General features: G+C 51.5%; 9 protein-coding genes across 9 annotated transcripts; 5 read left to right on the top strand and 4 right to left on the bottom strand.

Moving 5' to 3' along the window:
- Positions 1-385: 385 nt before the first annotated feature.
- IAQ61_004377 (uncharacterized protein) lies at positions 386-2339 on the top strand (the record flags this gene model as incomplete). The annotated part of the gene is made up of 3 exons (XM_003838977.2): positions 386-436; positions 484-1110; positions 1161-2339. 3 exons carry the CDS (start codon positions 386-388, stop codon positions 2337-2339), a joined length of 1857 nt encoding a protein of 618 aa, XP_003839025.2.
- Positions 2340-2704: 365 nt separating this feature from the next.
- On the bottom strand, positions 2705-3809 carry IAQ61_004376 (uncharacterized protein; the record flags this gene model as incomplete). Its single annotated transcript, XM_066096320.1, has 3 exons — positions 2705-3493; positions 3610-3668; positions 3734-3809. The coding sequence occupies 3 exons, from the start codon at positions 3807-3809 to the stop codon at positions 2705-2707; spliced, it is 924 nt and encodes a 307-aa protein (XP_065953638.1).
- A 51-nt stretch (positions 3810-3860) lies between these two features.
- IAQ61_004375 (uncharacterized protein) lies at positions 3861-5640 on the top strand (the record flags this gene model as incomplete). Its single annotated transcript, XM_066096319.1, has 5 exons — positions 3861-3912; positions 4147-4778; positions 4839-5033; positions 5083-5502; positions 5554-5640. The coding sequence occupies 5 exons, from the start codon at positions 3861-3863 to the stop codon at positions 5638-5640; spliced, it is 1386 nt and encodes a 461-aa protein (XP_065953637.1).
- A 722-nt stretch (positions 5641-6362) lies between these two features.
- On the top strand, positions 6363-10171 carry IAQ61_004374 (uncharacterized protein). The gene is made up of 4 exons (XM_003838974.2): positions 6363-6994; positions 7050-7382; positions 7434-9199; positions 9251-10171. Exons 1-4 carry the CDS (start codon positions 6391-6393, stop codon positions 9992-9994), a joined length of 3447 nt encoding a protein of 1148 aa, XP_003839022.2. The 5' UTR covers positions 6363-6390; the 3' UTR covers positions 9995-10171.
- A 2480-nt stretch (positions 10172-12651) lies between these two features.
- Positions 12652-16248, bottom strand: PRP10 (U2 snRNP component prp10; the record flags this gene model as incomplete). The annotated part of the gene is made up of 1 exon (XM_003838973.2): positions 12652-16248. The coding sequence occupies one exon, from the start codon at positions 16246-16248 to the stop codon at positions 12652-12654; it is 3597 nt and encodes a 1198-aa protein (XP_003839021.2).
- Positions 16249-16725: 477 nt separating this feature from the next.
- IAQ61_004372 (uncharacterized protein) lies at positions 16726-16947 on the top strand (the record flags this gene model as incomplete). The annotated part of the gene is made up of 1 exon (XM_066096318.1): positions 16726-16947. One exon carries the CDS (start codon positions 16726-16728, stop codon positions 16945-16947), a length of 222 nt encoding a protein of 73 aa, XP_065953636.1.
- Positions 16948-17874: 927 nt separating this feature from the next.
- Positions 17875-19767, top strand: IAQ61_004371 (uncharacterized protein; the record flags this gene model as incomplete). Its single annotated transcript, XM_003838971.1, has 1 exon — positions 17875-19767. One exon carries the CDS (start codon positions 17875-17877, stop codon positions 19765-19767), a length of 1893 nt encoding a protein of 630 aa, XP_003839019.1.
- A 480-nt stretch (positions 19768-20247) lies between these two features.
- Positions 20248-22134, bottom strand: IAQ61_004370 (uncharacterized protein; the record flags this gene model as incomplete). Its single annotated transcript, XM_066096317.1, has 1 exon — positions 20248-22134. One exon carries the CDS (start codon positions 22132-22134, stop codon positions 20248-20250), a length of 1887 nt encoding a protein of 628 aa, XP_065953635.1.
- Positions 22135-22462: 328 nt separating this feature from the next.
- On the bottom strand, positions 22463-23181 carry IAQ61_004369 (uncharacterized protein; the record flags this gene model as incomplete). Its single annotated transcript, XM_003838969.1, has 2 exons — positions 22463-22773; positions 22827-23181. 2 exons carry the CDS (start codon positions 23179-23181, stop codon positions 22463-22465), a joined length of 666 nt encoding a protein of 221 aa, XP_003839017.1.
- Between the last annotated feature and the right edge of the window lie 328 nt (positions 23182-23509).

Raw genomic sequence — 23509 nt, 5'->3', positions numbered from 1 at the left:
ACTGATGATCTCGAAACCCCTCAAACCCCCAACACATGGCTCGGAAACAGGGACCGGCGGGTCGTATGCGCGAGCGCGTCGGATCCATTAAGTAGCGGTAGTCGCTGCCTCAGGTCAAGAGAGCTCTGAGAGGTTTGGTCGCCTTCACTCGTTTGATCTGAACTACACGTTCTCCTGCTTCCCTTTTGCGACCCGCCTTTTTTCGTTTCTTATCTTTGCGACTGTGATTTCTGCTGTGCAGTGTCGAGAGTGTGCACGCATGTCTGTGACACGCATAACGGATCTTCGACAGCTGCGCTGCGACTAGACTCTAGATCGACTAATACTTTACTGTTTGAACTTTCTCGCTTCACTTCAGTAGCCATCTGTGTTGTTGATCTTCACCATGCGACGCATCAAGGCTTCATGGCTGTCAGCCCTATTGCTGATGAGTACAGTACGCAACTACCTCTTGGTACTTCTTGCATGTACTGATTCCCATAGGTGGCTGTCAACGCAACCCTCGACCTTCATAACATCAATACCAATACAAGGGTCCGAGGAAAGAGAATCGAAAACCTGATATCTGGTGTCGACCGTAATCCTGAGGATACCACGAAGGCCAGCGGATTTGATTCTGAGAACATTGCCGCTCGACGAGCCCCAGATGCTGGACTGGATGTCCACCCGTTGGCCGACAGTGTTGCAGATAGTGAAGATGATGGAAGCAAAGCCAAAGGGCAGAGCAAAGGACACGATGGCACGGCTGGAGTGGACGGACAGAGTCAAGGCGTCTACCGTAACCAAAGTACACCAGCAGAGCAAGGCCAGGGCGATGCCAAAACTAGCAGTGGCGATGCTCTGATACTCGAGGAAAATGCTCATATGCTACCCACAGCGGTCGTCGAATTGCCTGGAAAGCAACATGAACCCGAAGAAGCATCGATACCGGAGACTACCCTGCCAGAAGTATTACGCTCGACACGAGAGAAACCCACGCCACCCATAGCACCAGAACCGCATCCTGACATAGCGGCCGAGAAGCAGAATAGCACAGCTGCGATCGAAAACTCGAAACCAACAGCAAAAGCCGAGTCAACTGCACCTTCTGTTGAAGGACTCGACGCTACAGTATGTCCAAATCGCGAGAAGCGGCGGTCATCACTAATACAGCAATATAGGCTTCTTCCCCAGAGCCAGCCAAGGCCGTGGAAGCGACGCCAATAATTCCTGCTTCTGAGTCAATTTCTGCGGCGATGAACCATACCTCCGTAGCGGCGGTCACTGTGGAAGCTGGAAAAGGACCTTATCCAGAAGCAAAGGGAGGCGGAATTGCATCCTCGACAAATGCTACAGACTCATCGAGTGCCGCAGTGGCAGCAGAACATACCTCGTCAAGTACTACTACTATGGCGGCAGCAATAATCGTAGAAGCCGGACCAGCACTCAACGTGAGTTTCGCACTCGACCTGTCACCGACAAGCATGAACGGAACTGCACTACCAGCAGCACCAACCAGCACGACAACATCCACGACGACGTATACAACAGCCGTCACCGTCGTAGCAGGCGTAGACCCAGCTCCCTCCCACGCACCCATGGCACCTGCCTTCACGTTCCCCAGCGCCCCAGACAGCACAAACACAAGCACTACATCGCACGCCGCCCTCAACACCACATCGACAAGATCCACAGCTGCAGTTGCAACACCCGTCCCCAGCCCCGCGGCCGGTCTACCAGCAGCTATTGTTGGCAACGTCTCCGCTGCCGAACAAGCCGCCGCCAATGGAGGATGCCATTGTGCATGTGCATGTCCAGCCGGTTCATTTCCCATGGCTGCACCACCGCCTCCTCCAGCCTTCCAACTAGGTCCGATGATGAGCATGAGCACGATGCAGACAGTTGTGACACCAAATCCTGAGACGTCCTCTGCACCGAATAATACTGCGTCGTCGGCCCCCGCGACGCCGACTGCTCTGCCACCCACCGTCGTCACAACATCCACATCTGCATCCATTGAAATCCCTTTTATCCCTCCCCCGCCAGCCACAAACGCTCCCTTCTCTTTCTCGCCCCCATCTTCGAACCCTGGAGCTGCATCTCCATCACTGCCACCGCCACCCGCACTTTTGTCCTCATCCACGCCCTCCCCAACACCCACGAACGTCCCTCTCCAAAGTCAGGCCGCAGCCGACGCTCCCCCTGCTCCCCCACAGGACCCTGAGTCCCCGACAACGACGCCAGCCGGGCAACAGCTGGGCAACAATGGGCTTCCGTTTGATATCAATACTATTGCGCTGGTGAGCCGGGTGACTGTGAATTTAGGGCGGAGGGCGGCCGAGGCAACTGCTGGGTTGTGAAAAGCGGAAAAGAAGAAGGGCGTCAATGTAGAAATGTTTGAATTCTTTAATGAGTAAACTTGTGGTCTTTTGTTTGGCTTGGTGTGAGAGGTGACAAAGTGGGCATTGAGTGCTCGTAGCTTTGCTTGCTAGTAAATATATTTCATGTTTCAGAAATTCCGTAAATGGTAGAGTGATGATTGTGGATAATTGATGTTTGTGATTTTGTTGATCAGGACTGTGAGTGCAGGGATCTTGTGATTCTTGGATTGGGTGTCATTGTATTTTCTTTTCATAAAAGTGTTGCAGGCGTGCATGGCTGCCTGTGTCTAATGGGTATCATATTCTCGTCTTTCAATCCTTGCTTTTCTGGCCTGCACATGGACTCAAGATTGGGTTGTTTCCTTCGGCTTTGGATCAAGGCGATGAGTCAGCAGCTTTGCAGTGCTGCCGGCATCAGTTTTCGCCATCTTATTGGCCTTTTGTTGACGTTTGGACAGTGGCTTCTCGCCGCTCAAGTCTCCAGGCCGCTTCCCATTTGGATTCTTGCTGGCCTTGTTCTTCGCCTCTACCAAAGGCTTTTCCACCGGCTTCTCTCCCCCGTTGACAATGTCGATGATGCCCTTGAAACTTTGACGCTTCAGTCGTGCAAATTCGACCACGCTCCGTGGTTCTTTGATCAGGCCGTCTTTGCCTCTTTCGGTGCCTAGACCCCATACTGAAGCTAGATTCATGATGTCGCTTGGTGCTCGTATGCCCAGGACGCTCTTGGCTTCGGAGCTAAATATCAAGCCTCGTCCTCGCGTGACGCGTATGAGCTGTGTTGCGTTGCTGATCAGGTTGCGCTTCGCCATGGGATCGCTTGACAGCATACCCTGACTATAGCACAACTCGATCTTGATGCCACGTGCCAGCGCTGAGCCGATCATGGGGAACTTGAAGTGCTTTTCGAACCTGCTGGTGAGGTCAAGGGAAATGATGTCGACATCGAGGCTCTGGCATGCTTGCTGCAGTGTCCGCTCGTCTGTGGGCCGTGCAGCGACCAGGTCGTAATGCTGTTGCAACTGTGGGATGCGAAAGTTGGAGGCCGAGTCAGTCAGGAAGATGTTGCATCGCCGCAGTATTCGTAGTCTCGCAGGTGTGGGGAAAGGGAGGGGGTTTGGTACGGGGGACGTCTGTAGTACATGCACGGTAAGTAACTGGACTGTTGGACTGCTGGGCTGCTGTGGTCTCTGTTTGCGCGGAAGAGGGGGAGGGCAAACGGGAGGGGGGGCAACTCTCTAGGACATACAAGATCGGCGGGCAGCTTCCCTGAATATGTGTGCGTGAGCGCAACGACATCGTATCCTACTGTACTGTGTCAGCTCCACAGGCATACGACTTCTTTTCTACCCTCACCACCAGGACACTCTCACATTCGTCGAGAAAGGCGACGGTGCGCTGCAACTCGCGTGTCGCATCTGTCCAGGGCACATTCAGGTCGTGAAACATTTTCTCTGGCCTTCGTCTACCGGTATGCACTCAGTGGACAAGCAATCTCCGATGAGCGAGACGCAAGTAAGTCAGCGCGACAAAAGGCTACTGCTATTACCAGGTAGGTTCGCGGTGCGGCAGTGTATAAAGTACCATGTACCATGTACCATGGAATCAGGCAGTCAGGCAGTCAAGTCAACTGGCATGGACGTGGTGGTGTATCTACTACTAAGCTACGTCCCTCGCGACACGTGATCTGTCAGCCAGCCAGCCAGCCAGAACACTGCAGACAGCCTGCAGGCAAAAGCTTGGGTCTCCACTGAACCAACAACCTTGGAACTCTAACCAACAACAGATACCCGAGTAGCCTCTCCGCCGCCCACCAACCCGCAACCCCGTGTCCATAGCGACGGCCTCTTGCGGCGCCTCATCTGGAACAAGGCAGTTGCCTTTGGCCTGGTCGCAGTCCTTGCCTACCTGCTCTCTAGTTCCGTCCACGTCCGCTTCTTCCCCCCACCTCCACCTTCACCACCACTCGACCACCCCTCTGCCCTATTCCCCGGCGCCTTCACTCCTGCACAGACAGCTGCCCCCTCTCCGCGCGCCCAAGGCACCCTCGTTCCCCCCATGGCGCTGAATAGCACGACCGGGGCCGCGAGCCTCGCGCGGGTCTACGCAGATGTCAACGCCAACATGCCCCGCTCGTACTGGGACTACGACTCGGTCAACATATCCTGGGGTGTGCTCGAAAACTACGAGGTGGTCCGCAAGATTGGCCGCGGAAAGTACTCGGAAGTGTTCGAGGGCATCAACGTGGTCAACTACCAGAAATGCGTCATCAAAGTCCTTAAGCCGGTCAAGAAGAAGAAGATAAAGCGAGAAATCAAGATCCTGCAGAATCTTTCTGGTGGTCCCAACATCGTCTCGCTGCTGGACGTGGTGCGCGATAACCAGGTTAGTGACGGTTCCGACTGGGTTGGCGACTGGGTAACGAGTCTCGCCCTACTGTCGTACCCAAGGGTGGAGTGCTAACTCGTTGTGGTACAGAGTAAGACCCCTTCGCTGATCTTCGAATATGTCAACAACACCGACTTTCGAAGTTTGTACCCCAAGTTCCAGGACTACGATGTGCGGTACTACATTTTTGAGCTGCTCAAGGCCCTCGACTTCTGCCACAGCAAAGGCATCATGCACCGCGATGTCAAGCCTCACAACGTTATGATCGATCATGAGAAGCGGAAGGTAGGAATTCTAGGTGTTTTGATGTAGAAAACAGTACTGATCCACCCAGTTACGGCTCATTGATTGGGGTCTCGCCGAATTCTACCACGCGGGCACCGAATACAACGTGCGTGTTGCGTCGCGGTATTTCAAGGGCCCCGAACTCCTTGTCGATTTCCAGGAGTACGACTATTCGCTCGACATGTGGTCATTGGGTGCCATGTTTGCGTCCATGATCTTCAGGCGGGAACCATTCTTCCATGGTAACAGCAACTCTGACCAGCTGGTCAAGATCGCGAAAGTGCTTGGAACGGAGGATTTATTCGACTACCTCGACAAGTACGACATTGAGCTAGACGCTCAGTACGATGACATCCTTAGCAGGTATCCCAAGAAGCCTTGGCACTCCTTCATCAATGCGGACAACCAGCGATTCGTCAGCAACGATGCAATCGACTTTCTGGACAAGTTACTGAGATACGACCACCAGGTACGTTGGGCTGCCGTCACTCGATTCGCACTGGATACTAACATGCCCTAGGACCGACTCACGGCACAGGAAGCAATGGCACACCCTTACTTCTCGCCCGTCCGACAAGCTGCCCAGCAAAATAGCACGGCGGCATGATTGATACCCACTTTACGTAATTAGACGTTATGTAACAGTATAAAAGAACCGGCTTCGACACTTCACAGCTCACATGAGGCTATGCACACCTTTGCACCAGGCAGACGAGGCTTAGCCTACGCAACCGTGTCCTACAAGCTATGAGCACGACATGGAGAGTAATGCTGACCGAAAGCATGGGCTTCATAATGGGGCGAAAACTATCTCAAATGACTGGCTTGGATATTCATTGTTGGGGTATGATTGGCCTAGCAAGCAACTACATAATCACAATAGTGGAACAATGAAATAGGCCCATGATAATGAAAGCATGGATGAGATGTTTGTCCCTGGACATATTGAGAGAAATTGAGAGAGATGTTCAGATTATGCTGACCTTTTCTTGCACTTGCCCCTTTGAATATAAGCTGCGGACATACCAGTTTGACGTTCACCCATGGCTGCCCCGCTTAGGAGGAGTTTGTCCAAGCAGTACCGGTATGCGCCAAAGCGAATAGCGGAGCGTTCCTTATCATGAGCACGTTTTGCTTTTGAGGGCTAAAGAGTGTACTATGTCTTGAGTTGAAGGAGTTGCGCTGGACTGGATAGACTGGACAGGCAGGTTGCAAGTCTCCCATAAGCTGATGATGGTGGCCTTGTGGTGGTGCGAACGCGTCAGTGCGCAGATTTTAGTGAACTTACCTGCAGGCCGAGGTGGGGTGGGGTGCAACGCTTTTGTGACTCCCAGCAGTGCCCGCACTTGTTATATTTATGCTCTCCCGCGTAAGTCTGACCGGGGGAAAACATCTTCCATACACTCGACTAGGCCGTTCCCTTCACTGCTCTCTGCCTGCACTGTACGCAAGCCCAGTGCGACCGCATAACCGCGTCCCTCTGTACGCTGAGCGCACTCTCTCACTCGACTACTCCACCGCAACAATGGCGCTCAACGCCTCTTCACACAATGTCACGGGCGAGAAGACCACTCCCAATAGTGCGCCGCCTCCAGTTCTAAGCGAGGACACCAAAAAGGACATACTGGACTCGGCCAATGCAGAGGGCACTGGCCAATCGGCGCCTGGTCGTGAGAACGAAAAGGGTATGGAGAAGAAGGAGAAGTCTGCCAAAGAACTTGAAAAGGAGCGCAAGAAGGCCGAAAAGGACGCAAAGTTTAAGGCCAAGAAGGCGGCTCAAACCGCACCCGACCCAGCGAGAGAAGGTGCGCCTAGGGAAAATAAGAAGAAGAAGGGCAAGGAGGAGGAAAAACTTCCTGAATATGTCGAGGAGACACCCAAGGGCGAGAAGAAGCGTCTGCAGAGCCTGGATAGTCCTTTTACAAAGGCATACATTCCCAAGGTCGTCGAATCGGCGTGGAGTGAGTATTTCAGAAGCGAATGCCAAATGATTCACAGCATATTGACTACAGCCAGATGATTGGTGGGAGAAGGAGGGCTTCTTCAAGCCTGAATTCCAGGCAAACGGCGAGGTGAAGCCAGCTGGAAAGTTCGTTATTCCGATTCCTCCACCCAACGTCACCGGAAAGCTCCACTGCGGGCACGCGTTGGCCACAGCACTACAGGATGTCATGATCCGGTGGCATCGCATGAAGGGCTTCACCACTCTATACCTACCAGGCTGCGATCATGCTGGTATCGCGACACAGAGCGTCGTTGAGAAGATGCTCTGGCGACGAGAAAAGAAGACGAGATACGATCTTGGCCGAAAGGCGTTCATTGAGCGTACCATGGACTGGAAAGAAGAATGTAGGTCCGGAAAGTCGTTTTGAGAGATCTGGCACTGACACGCTTGAACAGACCATCAGCATCTTACACATACCTTGAAGCGCATGGGAGGATCATTCGATTGGACTCGAGAGGCATTCACAATGGACGCGAACCTGTCGCATGCTGTGACGGAGAGCTTCGTCAAAATGCATGAAGATGGCCTCATCTACAGATCAAACCGAATCGTCAACTGGTGTGTACAACTCAACACCGCGCTGTCGACGCTTGAGGTGGACAATAAAGAGCTTACCGGACGGACTGTACTTTCCGTCCCTGGATATGAGCGCAAGGTCGAGTTTGGTGTCTTGACGCACTTTAAGTACGCCATCGACGGTACCGACCAGTTCATTCAGGTCGCTACCACACGTCCAGAGACCATGCTGGGCGACTCTGGAATTGCTGTACACCCCAATGACGAACGCTACAAGCACTTGGTCGGCAAGAAGGCAAGACATCCCTTTGTCGATCGCTTGATGCCCATTGTTGCGGATGACTACGTTGATCCAGAGTTTGGTACTGGTGCTGTCAAACTTACTCCGGCGCACGACCCGAACGATTTCAATCTTGGAAAGAGGCACAATCTCCAGTTTATTAACATCTTGAACGACAACGGTACGATGAACAAGAATGCTGGGAAGTTCGAGGGACAGAAGCGGTTCGACGTTCGCTATACTGTCGTAGAGGCGCTGGAGAAGGAGGGCCTTTTCGTCAAGAAAGAAGACAACGCTATGAAGGTTCCTATCTGCTCAAGATCAGGCGACGTTATCGAGCCTATCATGAAGCCTCAATGGTGGATGAAGATGAAGGGCCTTGCTGACGCGGCACTCGAGGCTGTCCAGAAGGGTGACATCAAGATCCGTCCCTCCAGCTCTGAAAAGACTTTCAGCCACTGGATGAGGAATATTCAGGATTGGTGTTTGTCTCGACAACTCTGGTGGGGTCATCAGATTCCTGCCTACTTGGTCAAATTTGAGGGCGAGGCTCACTCAAGTGACAATGAGAAGTGGGTCACTGGCCGTACCGAAGAAGAGGCACATCAAAAGGCTGCAAAGGAATTCCCTGGCAAGAAGTTCACGTTGGAGCGCGACGAAGACGTGCTGGATACTTGGTTCTCCTCTGGATTATGGCCTTTCAGCACACTTGGCTGGCCTAAACAGACGCACGACTTGGAGAAACTCTTCCCTACGTCTGTTTTGGAGACAGGGTGGGATATTTTACCCTTCTGGGTTGCCAGGATGATCATGATGTCGCTGCATTTGACAGGCAAGGTTCCATTCAACGAAGTCTTTTGTCACTCCCTCATTCGAGACTCCGAGGGTAGGAAAATGTCCAAGTCGCTTGGCAATGTCGTTGATCCTGTTGATATCATGGACGGTATCACCCTGCAAAAGCTACACGATCAGCTTACTGCCGGTAATTTAGACCCTAAGGAGTTGAAGACAGCCGAGAAATACCAGAAGACGGCCTTCCCACAAGGTATTCCTGAGTGCGGCGCTGACGCTCTGCGTATGGCTCTCATCGGCTACACTACTGGGGGAGGTGATATTTCGTTTGACGTCAACGTTATTCATGGCTATCGTAGATTCTGTAACAAGATCTATCAGGCGACAAAATATGTTCTGGGACGCCTTGGGGACTTCACTCCACGTGCCACCATCACCAAGACCGGAAATGAGACTCTGCCTGAGCGATGGATCCTGCACAAGCTCACAACCTCTGCCAAGAAGATCAACGAGCACTTGGAGGCACGCGAATTCTCGCTTGCTACCCAAGTTGCCTACAGATTCTTCTATGAAGTAAGCCATTAGGTATCAATGTATGTGGCAATTGTACTAACCAAATCACAGTCACTCTGCGACACATATATCGAGAACAGCAAAGCAATCTTCGATGAGGGCACTGAAGCAGAGAAGGAGAGCGCGAAACAGACACTCTACACTGCTATCGAGGGAGGACTGACTATGATCCATCCCTTCATGCCCTTCCTGACCGAAGAACTGTGGCAGCGGCTGCCACGCAGGGAAGGCGATAAGACCCCTTCCATCACCATTGCTTCGTTCCCTCAATACAACCCAGAATTTGAGGACAAGGCAGCCGATGCCGAGTATGAGTTGCTTGTGGACAGTGCAAAGGCTCTGCGTTCATTAACAAGTGAATACTCGATCAAAGAGGACGCAGCTACCTACATCAAATCTCTCGATGACACCACACACTCGGCTCTCTCCTCACCCACTTCCCTTCCCTCTATCCGTTCCCTTGCCGGGAAGACTGTGTCAGAGATCAAGATCCTTTCCCCCGCTGATGCCGCACCAACTGGCTGTGCAGTCTATACCATCGGTTCCTCCGCAACTGCGTACCTCGACGTCAAAGGCCGCATTGAGATTGAGAAGGAAATCACCAAGGCTCAAGAGAGGTTGTCAAAAGCCAATGAGACTATCACAAAGCAGAAGAAGCTCATGGATGACGAATGGCAGAACAAGGTCAGTGCCGTTGTCAAGGAGTATGAGAGGGAAAGGCTTAGGGCTGCGGAACTTGAGGCAAGGAATTGGGAGGCGAGTATCCAGCAATTTCAGAGCTTGAAGTTGGAGTAGAGTGGACTTTAGCGCTCTAGTTGGTAAGGTAGGGGGACGGTGGAATGGCCACAGGTGTAAAGCATTCATGTTGTAGACATGTAGTAACTGTTCTAAAGTTTACTTTAAGACCCTGTTTCACTGGCCATGTGGCAAACTTTGCCTTCAAAGGTGTGTATACTAGATAAAAAAAGGTCGTGTGCTTATATGTAGCCCTATTTTATGCGCGAAATTGCCTAGAGATGTATAACATGCAGCTCCTTCTACAAGTTTCTTGGCATAATCAAGGGCCAGATAGATTTCGCAGCACTAATACCACTGCTTCTCACATAGACAATATAGCACTACCACGATCTATATTATACTATCCTTATTTCACAGCAAGCAATACCCTCCCTTCCCCTCCATCTCTTCTCCCTTACCTACAAACTCTATCTCACCACCAAAACCTCCCTTCCCTGGTCTTACTACTCCCACAAATCTCTCCTACAAAAACTCGCCATCATCTCACCATGCTCAAACAGCCGCATTGGGAAAGTTCAGTTGCAGGGTGTGGATTACTATTAATTTATTATCTGTGTGGTGGAGAATAGGGATAGGGATACTCTGCTAGGGCGAGCAAACGGCTTTATTCACTATACTAGATTGAAATTACTATATCAGGAAGGGGCCTATTCACCACACAACGTGTAAGTTACTGTATTAGGAAGGTTATGTGGTAGAGAGTGGATTGCTGTAGATTATTACCTGTGTGGTGAAGGAATAGGATATATTCAGACATGGTGCCCTTCACTCTTACTACAATTTTAGGTTACTGCTTTAGGAAGGTTTTATAGTAGAGTGTGGATAGCTGTGAATTATTCTCTGTGTGGGTGAAGAAAAGGGATAAAGGAATAAGTTGTAGGGTAAGCAAGTGGTTTAGTTAACTGCGTTTTGTTTATATTACTACATTAAGAAGTTTTCTAATTTAGTGTGTAGATTGCTGTGAATTATATTCTGTAGGAAGAGGAGCAAGGGATTAAGCAACGTCTCCTCTAGGCAAGTGAGCAAATAGCACTCTTCTCTTCACCTTGCTATCTGCTATGTTTGAATTACTTCATTACGAAGTTTTCGAATCAGGTTGTAGATTGCTATATATTTTTTCCTCGTAGAGTGAAGAAAAGGGAGAGGAGCAAATCCTGCAAGCAAATGTTCTCCTTTACTATTGCCTATACTGTAGATACTGTATTAGGAAGGTTTCTTTATAGGAGTGTGGATTATAGTAAATATTTATCTGTGGGGTGTGTGAATGGTGAACAATTGGGAGAAGCAAATAGTGCCTTTCACCTCACTGTGTTGAAAGTGTAGATGTTGTGGTAGTGTATAATGACATGGTGCTGTAAGCAGGGATAATGTGGGTGTTTGGCATGTACAAGAAGATCTAACCAGTCATTGCGCTACCAGTGAGAGGTGAGAGGTGAAGATGCTGTTTTGGTTGCATGTGAAAGCGCAACAGTGAAGGAGGAGTGTGTGAGTATCAGTTGGTACGTTAGCCGTTGTCGTTTTAGAGGAGGGAAGAGGGTGGTAATGTCTACCCTGGTAGAGTTGATTATGGTATGATATTAAGCTTTGTGTGCGACGTTGAACAATTTGCAAGTTGGGAAGACGGATGCACGTAGATGTAGAGAACGATTCTGTATGTACTGTTTTATTCTGTTCCAGCTTCTACTCTTGCTTATCCCCGCTCTTCGTGTTGCAGGTGAGTCAGTTTTATACTTGAATTATAGAGAAAGCGATACAAGGCATAACACAACACAGGGCCAAGCAGGACAATAGTAGTTATAGAAAGCTTAGTGGCTGTGAGTGTTGCCGCACGTGCCTAAGCTAGATGCATGTTCTAAATGGAACAAGGCATATCTCGAAAAGTTCGATGAGAACTTGTGACATTAGGCCAAGTAGGTCTCGTTATAGATCTCCCCGATTTGCTTCATGCAGTGGTAGTCAATGATTATCCATCAAGATCACACTCGGTGATAAGCCTATAGATATGCCCACGCAAGAGTAGTGACGAGGGGCTCACCATTCACTCAGATTTCGCAAACAAGAATATTCCAGTATATACCAAACCTGTGCACGCCGCTTCGCCTGCAGGAAGAACCACCTCAGTGTGACAAAAGTTCAAAGATATTGGCGGGGTTCCTGGGTTATCATAGAAGCGTTTCGCTCTTAATGTTTCAAGTCACGCTGATCTGATTCAAATACCCTACTCACCCTTCTCTGTCACCTGCAAGGTTCAGTAGACTTTGAGAAAGCCCAGCACACAGGACACATACAAGCGGACACTTACCGTTCAACAAGACCAAAGCAAAGGCTGATGGCATACATGGGATGGACAAACATCATAAGAGCACTGTATAGGATCAGCACGACAAAGTAGTTGCCAAACATTCTCAATTACCCTGACTCAACCACCTGCAGGCGGACTGTCACACCCGCACTCCTCCTTCGGCGTCTCCTTGTTACAAGACTGCTCGACGAAGACCATGAAAAAACCATTTCCCCCTCATCCCACGCAATTCAGTCTTGAAACAACCCGCAAACTCCCTTCCATGCTTGGATATAAAAATTACAGACACAAATTCTGACATGCCCAGAAAAAGATGCAGATGAGAAATGAGAAAGGCCAGGAGGGCTCTTACCTAGATAAAGATATCCAGCTCGTGTCTCCTGACCGTCTCGTCCTCGAACACAGGGAATGCGGGGACCATAGCGTCTGCATTCTGTACGTATGCATCGTTGTATATGCGCCAGTATGGTTGTCGAACTTTGCGAGCAGGGTGGAAGAGACCGGCCCAGACGTAGTTCATGACAAGCGGGGTACCGACCGCCATGCGGACGCCTTCAATGGCCTCGACGATGCGATCGATAACGTGAGGACTAGTCTCGAACAAGTTTGGCCAGAGTAGATTGAGTAGATGAATCATGGCGTCTTCGCAGTCCAAGCCAACACAGCCTAGGGCGACATGCTTGACGACCGAGGCAGCAGTCTGACGATGCACTTGATCACGATCGATGAGGGCGTCTTCAAGTAAAGGTGTGATGGCATAGACGTAATCTTTCGCCATCTCACCGATATACTCGAACATGAATGAAAGCGACTTCAGAACACCGTTCTGAACGTTGAGCTCAGGAACACGGTACTCATTCATCAGGGCAGGTAGGACGGTGAAGGGCGCACACGTCTCTGCCACAATGCCGATAGCGACTGCTGTACAGACACGGGACTGACGCTCTTGAACGCGAAGATTACCTAGAAGAGTGGCCAGCACGTCCTGAGGACCAATAGCTTTTGCAATGTAACCGAAAGTGTTGTTGGCAGCACGTCGAATACCCTTCTTGTGCGCTTTGAGCATATCCAGGAGTTCGAAGCAGATGCGCATCCATTCTCGAGGGTTGACATAGTTGGCTCCTCGATCAGCAATACGACCAACCAAATCAATGGTGTTCTCTTGCACTTTCTCGTGTCGGTTGCGCAGAATTGGCGTCAAACGGGGTAGCAAATCCTTGATGGGCGGTTGCATGGCGTGTAAACCGACGACAGTGACAATGGCGCGAAGGGCGCCTAGAATAGAACCGAGAACCTCAGGATATTCTTCACCGAGGTATTCATACAACGCCTGCGCAAGCTTGATAAGCTGGGGATCTTCGTCGCACTTCTGCATTACAAACGTGATTCGCGAGATCAAGTCTGCAGCTTGCTGTCGAACGGTGGCAGATTTATTATTGAGCCGTGCGAGAACGGTGGCGACAATTTGTGGTAGGTATGTCTTTGTACGCTCCCCAAGAGCATTCACAACGGTTGCAAAACCATCAATTACAATCGGGTCCTCGACGGTCTGGTCTTGGAATGCAACAAGCACGCCGTCGATAAGCTGTTCTTCTAACCGCTGGTCCACGTCATGAGCACCAAGAGTGCTGATAATTTTGTCGACGGTCTCCACTGTCATTTTCCGGTAGGCTTCGTTTTCGTCCTTCATGTTGTTAACAATCCGGCCTACGACTTCCGCAACCCCAGCTTTCTGCGCCAGATCCACAGTGGTGTCAACCACCTGTCGGTAGTTGCGCTTGTCAAGAGCCATCCGCCGTACCCAGAAATGTTTGAAGAACTCTGGTAGGACGTTGTCCTTAAGGTAGACAGGTGTGACACCGGCTGTATTTGAGCACTGCGACACCACCTTGAGAACGACCTTCTTCATCTCCTCGTCGGGCGACTGGAATTCTCGGATGACGATCTCCATAATTTGGCTTGTATAGTAGTTGGAGTACTCCTCGTCCATGAGCGGGATGACATAACCAACAGCCTTGAGGAAGGATGCGAGTGCCTTACCGCGCTGGCGGCGCGCTCCGGTCCAGAGGGGGTTGAGAATGTCGTCGAATGATTCGATACCATAAGGACTTGCAGCTTCGGCCAAAGCGGCGAGAGCAAGCGCTGTGACCATGCGAACTTTTGGTTGTTCATCGTTTAAGTTCTCGCCAATACAATCAACTAGTCCCTTCAAATGGGGAAGAATAGCGCAACCCATCAGGATCGGGATCTGCTGTACAATCTTCACACCAGTGTGACGCGCGTGCCACGACTTTTTGGATCTGCAAACAGCTCGTAGGAAGGGAAGAAGTGCTGGAATACCGAGAGCGGATGCCACAACAGCAAACGCTCGGGCCGTTGTGTTTCGGACATATTCGTCTTGATGGTCAAGATCGGGACGCATAGTACTGATCATGTGTGCAAGACCAGCAGCCTTTGCCAGGTTCGAGATAATCTCGCGACCTTCAACGCGCGCATAATAGTCTTGGTCGATGAGAAGAGGTTCAATGACAACCAAAATCTTGTGAACGTAGGGTCGTACCAAGTCATCGAGCTTGTAAAGTACACGGTCAATGACCTTGACGAGCAAGTGGCGCTCCTGATCCTCTAGAGTGCGCTCCATGAGGAGTGGTAGGATTTGGTTGAAGAGTGCTCCAGCACCGAATTGACGGGCATTGTCTGTCAACTGTCGAAGCGCAGTCTTTCGCATGGGTGGTGTTCCGTTCTTGACCTTCAACAAGAGACGCATGATTTTCCGCTCCTTGAGCTCCTCCACTGTCATCTCGTTCTCATCCGCACCGTCTGTGAGCTTGCCGAAGTACTTCATGTCTTCGTTTTTAAAGAATTGTAGATCGCCGACACCCGGGATTTCGGTAGGTAGCTGCTTGCCCATTGCAGCCAAGCTGTTGTCGGCCTCGGGAAGCAAGAAGCCTTGGTATCCAGTAGGAAGAACTGGCATGCCTACAGGTCGCCGTACAGGTTCGTAGCCAGGGGGCGCCTCCAAGACTTTGTAACCCTCAGCTTCACCAGGGAGCATCATGTCGAGCTGCTCGTCAGAAAGGGGCGCGTTGCGGCTGGAGATGTCTGTCCCAAAAGCGAAAGTCGGTGGCATGACGGGGTGGGCACCATTTGCAGCAGGTGCAGCAGGAGTAGCACTGGCGGGTACTACTGCGGTTGTGTCCCAGCGCGATCGCACTGGTGCAGCATCTTCGGCGGGCTTCTCGGGCTCTGGCTCTGGCTCGCTCCACCGCGAGCGCTTGCTGCTGCTTTCAGCCTCTTCCTTGACATCCTCTTTCACCGCAGGGGCAGGGGCCTCATCGGTGACCTCGCCCCATCGTCTCCTCTTGCGCTTCTTCTCCATTGGAGGTGTCTTGTCGCCATTGACTGCTGGCGCATCGTCCTTGAGCGTGGGATTGTGGTCAAGCACTTGGTTCCCGCCAGACTTTTCCTTCTCTTCAATCATGCGCTGCACACGCGCTTCCTCGCGCTCAAACTCACGGTGCTTCATGACATCCTTGTACGTCTGGCCGCTGTCCTCGCCGTCCTTCGCGAAGGGGTCGGCGCGTGAGGGAGACAGCGCGCGGTCGAATCGCCGTCGTTGATAATCGGTTTCGCGCGAGGCAATCTGCGCCTGTTTCTCGCGGCTGTCGAGGATGTCGGCCTCAGCAGCGTCGCCGTGGCTGAACTCGTTGAGCATCTCCCTAGAGGCTGTGTATTGGCCCACCAGGCTTCTGCCGTTGAGTTGCACATCCTCCATATCGTCATCTTGATCGGCAACCGCGATGGAGGTGTCGTAGCCGTTGAACTTGTCGGCGCCGTTTCCGCTGTAGAGGTCCTTGTCGAACGCCTCGCTGAGTGAGACTTTGCTCGACGAATTTCCGTCGGCAGAGCCATTGGCCTGAGACTTCTTTCCTGCGCGCGGTCCGGCCATTGTGCTGCAGGGCGATATTCAGGTGAGGTTGACGAGGGGGTGAGTGAGGGGACGGTGGCTCATGGAGCTCAAAGTTTCCAGATGGAGATGCAACACTTGGCAGTCACGTGCTAGCGCGTTGGGCTTAGTCACGCATCCCAGTTCGCCCTAGCGTGTCACCGTGTCCTCCTCCGCACGCTTCCAAGGTATCTTCCAGGTTGCCAAACAGGTAGAATGGAATCAACATGCTCAAGTGCAGTAAGTAGAGTATGGGGATTTAGACTCTCGCAGCGAATGCACTCAATACTTCTCATTACACAGTACCTCCATGTCATTCCCCGCTTTCAGGCACAGACGAGGCTCCCTCACAGTCTAAAGTCCTGTTGCACTCTAAGTACCTACCCACGTTCCGCGGTGCTTCCCTCCACTGCCACCACTGGCGTGGCAAAGCCTTGGAAATACTTCCTGCTGGCTAAATACAAAGTCTAGTCGCTTGCAATGACGAGATCGGATAGCAATAAGGCAGCAATCAGCGATCAAGTAAGTGCAGATCAAGCTTACGCATACCAAGGCCCACAGCCCAACGGTCAGCCGCCGTGGATTGAGATCGTCTTTGCCGTCTCCACCTCTGACCTGCTGAAATTGCACAAGAGGCCGCAATTGTTTCAAAACAATAGAACATGTAAACAACTGATCCAAGTCTCGAGGCTGGAGCACTAGCAGATGAAGTGGCGCTCTGACGGACATTAGATGAAGTGGCGCTCTGACGGACATTGAATGACTACATACATTCTGTTGAGCGAGGATACGGAGGCCGACGGCTTAAGTGTCATCGCAACGAGGCTGTCTCCTTAGCAGCGGACCAAACTTCTAGTTCCAACTTTGGCATTGTTGTTGGTGTCATTGTAAGAGCTACTACGACTAGTATCGCGCCGAAACACCATGCCGTTCAAGTCTAACAGTATGAATGATGCTACATAGCAGCAGATGATGTCCATGCAGAGACAGAGGAAGTGCTAGCCCAAGTGGATCACGAGATAATCATTGTACAATCAAGCCATACATGCTTCCGTCAGCATTGCTGGGCAGTTCGTGGCCCAGCAGCACATCCCAGCTCGCATGACTTCAACCCAACACTGGCCACGCCACAAGCGACGCGGCTTTCGGACGTGCTAGCCCAGAGTGAAGTCTCCAGAAGCCTCCTATCGCTTCTAAAAATACGACGTGGGAATCTCACCTTGCGGGGCAACCACCCACAAAGAGTCGATGGGCGACTCGTAAGACACTTCTCCACGACGGGTTGAGGCTGCGTACAAGTGCGCGAGGCAAGTCAACGGTCGCGCACGCTGCTGCAAAGCCTTCTTGCAAGGGCTATGAAACAGGCAGATCACTGTCGCGCAACAACGACCATTTTGGAGCTACTGTGAGGTTGCACGGCCGGGGTTCCGTCGGCATCGTATTTGCCTGTGCTGATAGTGCACGCTGTCCCACGTCGTGGTTGCGAGGGGGTCGGTCCTACATTCCGATTTAACCAACGTGCTGCTTGTGCCCCCATCTGTTCTCTTTCCATTCTGCCTTTTCACGCCTCTCTTTCGTTGTGGTTGCTCTCCTGTAAGAGTTTTTGCGTTTCATCCGAGCGTCTTTGTAATGGCGGCTGTGGCGCAAAGTCGGATTCAAGATGACGTGCATCCACTCCTTCGACACCCCCGACCGATAAAGAGAGATCCAGCTAAAGCGCAACGCATGCTAGGGCTGATTGCCGACTCTGAAGAAAACTTCAAGGAATTGCAGCGCGAGAAATCTGTAACGACAAGATGGCTAGAAAGGCCAATGTACGAACATCTGGAGAAGTCCAATGTCGAGTCAGAAAGAAAGGAGGTTGGCAAAGTGCACGAGTACGAAAAGGAGTCTTCGCCTGTACAAGAAGCGAGTAAAGAAGAGGTTGCAGTAAAAGAACAAGAAGAGGAGAATGATGCAGACCTACTCGACCGCTGGACAAACCCAAACCGACCGACATCAGTTAGAGCGGAAGCCCTCCAGGGCTTGGTCGAACCAAAGACGTTGCTCGACACCTCCTTCGCCAAGAAACGACCGCAACCGCTCAATTGCCCACGGCCTATTTCCTACAATGCACAGCATCTCTTGTCGCCAGAATGGACAGCATCACCGTCTACCATGAGCCCAAACACGCCCGCTCAATCAACCTTGTCACACCCTGACCACATTCCGGCATCGAGCATCGCTTCATCGCCCAGTAGCGTATATTCTGATAGGATCGTGCACCAACAGCCGACATGGGCTGCCCCTACTAATCAGATTCCCACACGCATGCGAGCAGAACGCCCTGTATCATTTCAACCTCAGAGTTCTCAGCCGCTTGGTAGTCCCCAAGCAGCGCAACGCCCACGTCCGACGTCTTTCGCGACGTATCACCAGAAAAATCGCTCCAACACCAAGATAGCATCCTCGCGAGGACTACGAAATAATAGCTTTCCCAACTTGTCAACGGCTCAGGCGATTGGTTCAGCGAAAGCAGTGCCCGGGGAACAAATGGAGAATGATGTGGTATACAATCGATTTGCGGATGACGAGGTTGGACCACCCACACCATCATCACCCTTTCCAACATCTCCAATGCATACTGCAGTAACGTTTACTGAGCAGGAGGAAGAAGTGAAGGTGGAAAAGAAGCAAAAGAATAGGTGGTCGGCCATACCACAAACATTCAAGAAACTCGCAGCAAGGCGAAGATCGTCTGCAGCAATGCAAGAAAGACCAACATTCGAGGTCAAAGTCGACAACCCACACAAGATGAATCTGACCGAAGAAAATCTGGCCTGGTACGAACAGGAAGTCAACCACATCCCCAGTACTCCAAGGAGCCGTCTCTCAGCAGTTGACCTTGTCCCCACCCCAGCATACTCTCCTACAAACATGAGCCAGCCATCGTCCGCACCACAAACAATCAGCAGCTCAAAACAAATGGCTCCTTTGCCCCTCCCCTTCGCACCCTGGGCCGCCGGCGCACCGCCCAGCCCAGCTGCAACCGCAGACCGACGTCGGAGCTCTGGCCAATCTTCCCTCTCCCCAAACCGAAACTCCATGCTGCACCACCACCCATCAGCCGAGGTCGTACCACAAGCACTCCGCCCCGCCTCCTCGTACTCGCACCGCAGCAGCCTTGTACTCCCCTCCCCACCCTGCTCAGCCACACATCCCTACCATCAACACCAGCCCCAACCCGCCACGTACTCCGCTCCCGCCAGCCCCCGTTTAACCTATTCGCGGCTGGGCACGCCAATCCCCCACCCTACTTGTATTCTGTGCAAGACGTCCAAGCCCTCGTATGAGTTTGTCGATCGCAGGATCACGGCAAACTGCTGGCATGAGCCTGCCACCTGTCTGGGCTGCATGCAGGCCTGGATTCAGAATCTCGCGCATACACAGGGCTGGGATCGTTGTGCGTGTCCCGAGTGCGGAGAGGCGATGAGTGCGGAGGATGTTGGGGCTTTTGTGGATACGGGGAGGTATATGCGCTGAGGTGGATGACTGGTGTCAATGGTTATTGGGAATCTAGTAATGTATAGTCAGATTGTATCGACATGTTTGTTGATGGGAAGTCGGCGCTCTTGCGGAATGGCTTTAGTACGTCTGGGTCTTGTGCGTCATAGAATGGCGATGGTTTCGCGAGAGGGCAGTGCAAGCTGTAGTGTAGGTACCCCGTGGTCCCGGAGGGGGGGGGGGGGGGGGCATGGCGTTGAAACACCAAGCAGAGGTCAACGGATTAGGCATCTGGCGGAAGAGCAGGCTGAAAGAAGCGAATGAAGAGCATCGCGCCATCAAGAAACGATGCAGCAAAAGGAAAGATTGGAATGTACGACGCGATGGAAGCATACACAAATTGGCATCCTATACGAGCCGTCAGTCTGTCTACATGACACCCTTCAGCAATGATTCATAGTCATAATCTTAACTTGTAAATTCCACAACCGTAGAACTCCAGATATCATGAACTAGCTGTCAAATAAGTATAAATTCCTTTGCATCCTCTTCTTCCCACATGACATCCTCTCCAAACATCACGCCCTCGATGTAGCAATCGCCAATCACCTTCCACTGCCCCTGCTTTCCCTCTCCTCTTTTATCATCCTTATTGTCTTCATCATCGTCATCTTCGACAACCCGCTCTAGAATAATCGGCACACAACACCCGTGCAAAACCACAATCACACTGCCAATCTCCGTACCAACCCTGGCCCTCGAATCCATCCAAGGCGCCAAACCCAATCTCCCCCCCTCCGTCCTCATAAACTTACGCCCACGCCCCATCATCAAACACGCACCGACCGCATTCTCGTGCAAAAGCAAATGCCGCTCGGAATCCGGGAGCACAGCGGGTGCGAGACCGAGGATCTGCTCTGCGGTTTCTCGAGGGGCGGTTCCGTTTGAAGCTGCGGTGTTGAGAAAGTGGATGAGGTCAATGTAGGTCCAGCGGTCGAGGCCTGGGATGTCAGATTGGAGCTGCGAGGTAAGAGACACGAGATAAGAAGTGTCCACGTCGAACCACTTTGCAAAGCGAGTAGTGCTTAGGAAGGAGATGTGATCGATGATTTGGCCGCGAACATGGAGACGTTTGGTCGTCGGTGTGTATGGAGTTGCGTTGTGGTTGTGAAGACGCCCGGCTGCTGCGTTCCAACTTATATTCGTGCCCCATGAGCGTACGCCTCCGACTGCGAGACGCCAGGGTGCACAAAGGGGTGTTGCGGTGAATGAGGGGACCCAGGAAGGAAAGTCGAGAAAATCGGGGTGTGTGTTTGGAAGGCGGGGGTCTAGGTTTGCGGACCAGAGGGAAAGGAAGTCGAGGGAGCCATATTGGCGGGCAATGGTAGTTGCGAAGCGGGTGAAATTCTCCTTTATAGACGAGTTATAGTCTGGAACAAAGTCAAGTCCTTCGATGAGGCCTAGGAAACCGTATAGACGATCACATGGCTCTTTTGTCTTGAACTCATCACCCACTGCTGCCATTGTACGGAGAAACTTACGTGGCTCCGGCGTGGTCGTGAAAGGATCTGTCTTGAGCTGCATTAGTACTCGATAACTCAAGATGCCATTATCGATATCAGCCTTGAGATCTGGATATTCTTTGAACCTATCCATAGGCGTAGTGAACAGATCTTCGAGATCTTGCAAACTGAACACGATATCACCAGTCAGATACAACAACTCCCTCGCAAGTATCATTTCCTGCACCACCCATCCCCTTCGAAACCACGGTCGACTCCAAAATCTACCAATCGCAGGAATCCAGGCGGAGCTTGCGTCAGAGCTCGTGAAAGTATCCATGAGTACTACTTTCCGGATATTAGAGTCATATTCTGGACTCCCGATCTTCACTAGCTTCTTCAAATTGAGTTTCGGTATCAGCTCATCGACAGCTTCAAGCCATTGCTTGCAGAGTCGGCTGTTTTCGTCCTCTTGGCCCAGCCAGACAATTGTACGAGTAGCTCTTTTGTAGATCTCGGACATGAGTCCTAATTGAATGGACTTCTCGGTGCCATCTTCTTGATTGATACATAGCTGATCGATCCACAGGCACTTTGTGGCCGAATGTTTGATGATGTGGGGCAGAGCTTCTGCCAGGTTGGCTGTGAGACCAATATGTCCGACTCCATTGTCGATAGGAACACTGAAAAGACGGTCTGATATGCCCCACGCATATGAAATTGCTTCAAAGTCGAGCTGTGTGTCGCCGGGAGGCAGTTCTACAGAGTTGAGGCTGTACAAGGGCCGTGAATGATGTTCCTCATCCGCCGCGCAGTACGAGATTTTCAAAAGTCGTATGTGACGTCGATTTGGTAACGACTTGTAGACATATGGCGTGGCAGATACAAGAGCCTTCGAACCCATAGCTTCAATTAGCAGACCATTCGATCGTCTCGAAAGTCACCTAGAGGTGGCGATGTGGGAGAGCGAAGCATCGTGGCTGCCTGATATATGCATGCGATCAGAAAGGGCAAGTGCTACACAGCCTCCGCTCGCTGGACATACCGTACGGAGGCAGAAGCTGAACGAATTTAAAACCTTGGACGCGCCCAATCAATTGTGATTTTCAAATACATTGTCATCAAGGAAATACCATCCAAATGTTCTCGCCAACCAAATATATCCTACAGGAAAGGTACTCCGGCACGTATGCCATGCTCACATCAAGATATCAGATATGAACGGCCTGGGCTTATTGCGACAAAGCTTGCTTCGCAGCAATCCAGGCTGGATCGCGTTCAGCAGCAGCAGTAGTACCAATACACTGGGTCAAGAAGTTGTGCCAACCATCGACCGTCTCTGCGACCAAGCCAGCGCGGACTTTAGGCGTGCATTTTGTGGTTAAATACCAGGCAGCACTTCCAAAGCTCTTCTGATCGTCAGCGTTCGCCAGTGCTAGCACAGCGACGAGACCAGCATCTCCACCTGCAGCTTCTGCCTGTGCGACAGCGTCCGCACCTGCAACAGTGGTCGTGTATTCGTTGACATAGTTTGGCATGGCCACTATTGCACAGTTATTACCTGAGTCAAATTACAACAAGGATAGGCAAACTCACTCATTCGTGTACCTTGGCCAGGACGTCCTGGATAGTGATTCTGCTTGTACTTGTAGTTGCCCGACTCGAAGAGAGTGTACGCCACCAGGGCCGCAACCTCGCCGACGGCGGTGATCTTGTATTTCTCAAAAGAGCCGTTGAGTGCGGCTGCGGCTGTCTTTGAGTCGGCGCACTCTTCGGGAAAGGGAGCAGCGTCACATGTTGCAGTGGTCGGTTCGATGATTTCGATTTTCGCTGCAGACAACAGTGCCTTGTTGGTACTATTGCCTTGTTCCTCTGAGCAGTCTGGAACAGGTGCTGCAAAGACTGAGAATGCAAGAGCGCTTGCAAAGAGGATGTTACGCTTGATACCCATGATAGCGGCGTGTGTCTTTCAATCTCGAGTTGTAATTCGAATGAGTGGAGAGAGAGTCGCGAAGAAGAAATGAAGTTATTTTGTACCAAAGTGTTTGTGAAGTGAAGAGAATGAAGTGAACGACTTGAGCAAAGACCTTGGATCAGTAAGAACAATTGACAAGGAGACGCTGTGAATTTGGGGGTGACTGTAGGATTCAAATGCAGTGTTCGAAGCGGTCTGATATAATAAAGGAATCTGGTCGTGGCATGGGCGCAGACACTGTGCATTCCTATCCTGTAGACAGTGCCTCATAAGCACGATCAGGGGTAAATTTCGCGACAGGGCA

Source organism: Plenodomus lingam, assembly GCF_022343315.1.
Source record: "Plenodomus lingam strain CAN1 chromosome Unknown contig_19, whole genome shotgun sequence".
NCBI lineage: Eukaryota > Fungi > Ascomycota > Dothideomycetes > Pleosporales > Leptosphaeriaceae > Plenodomus > Plenodomus lingam.
This window is presented reverse-complemented; position numbering and strand designations above follow the sequence as displayed.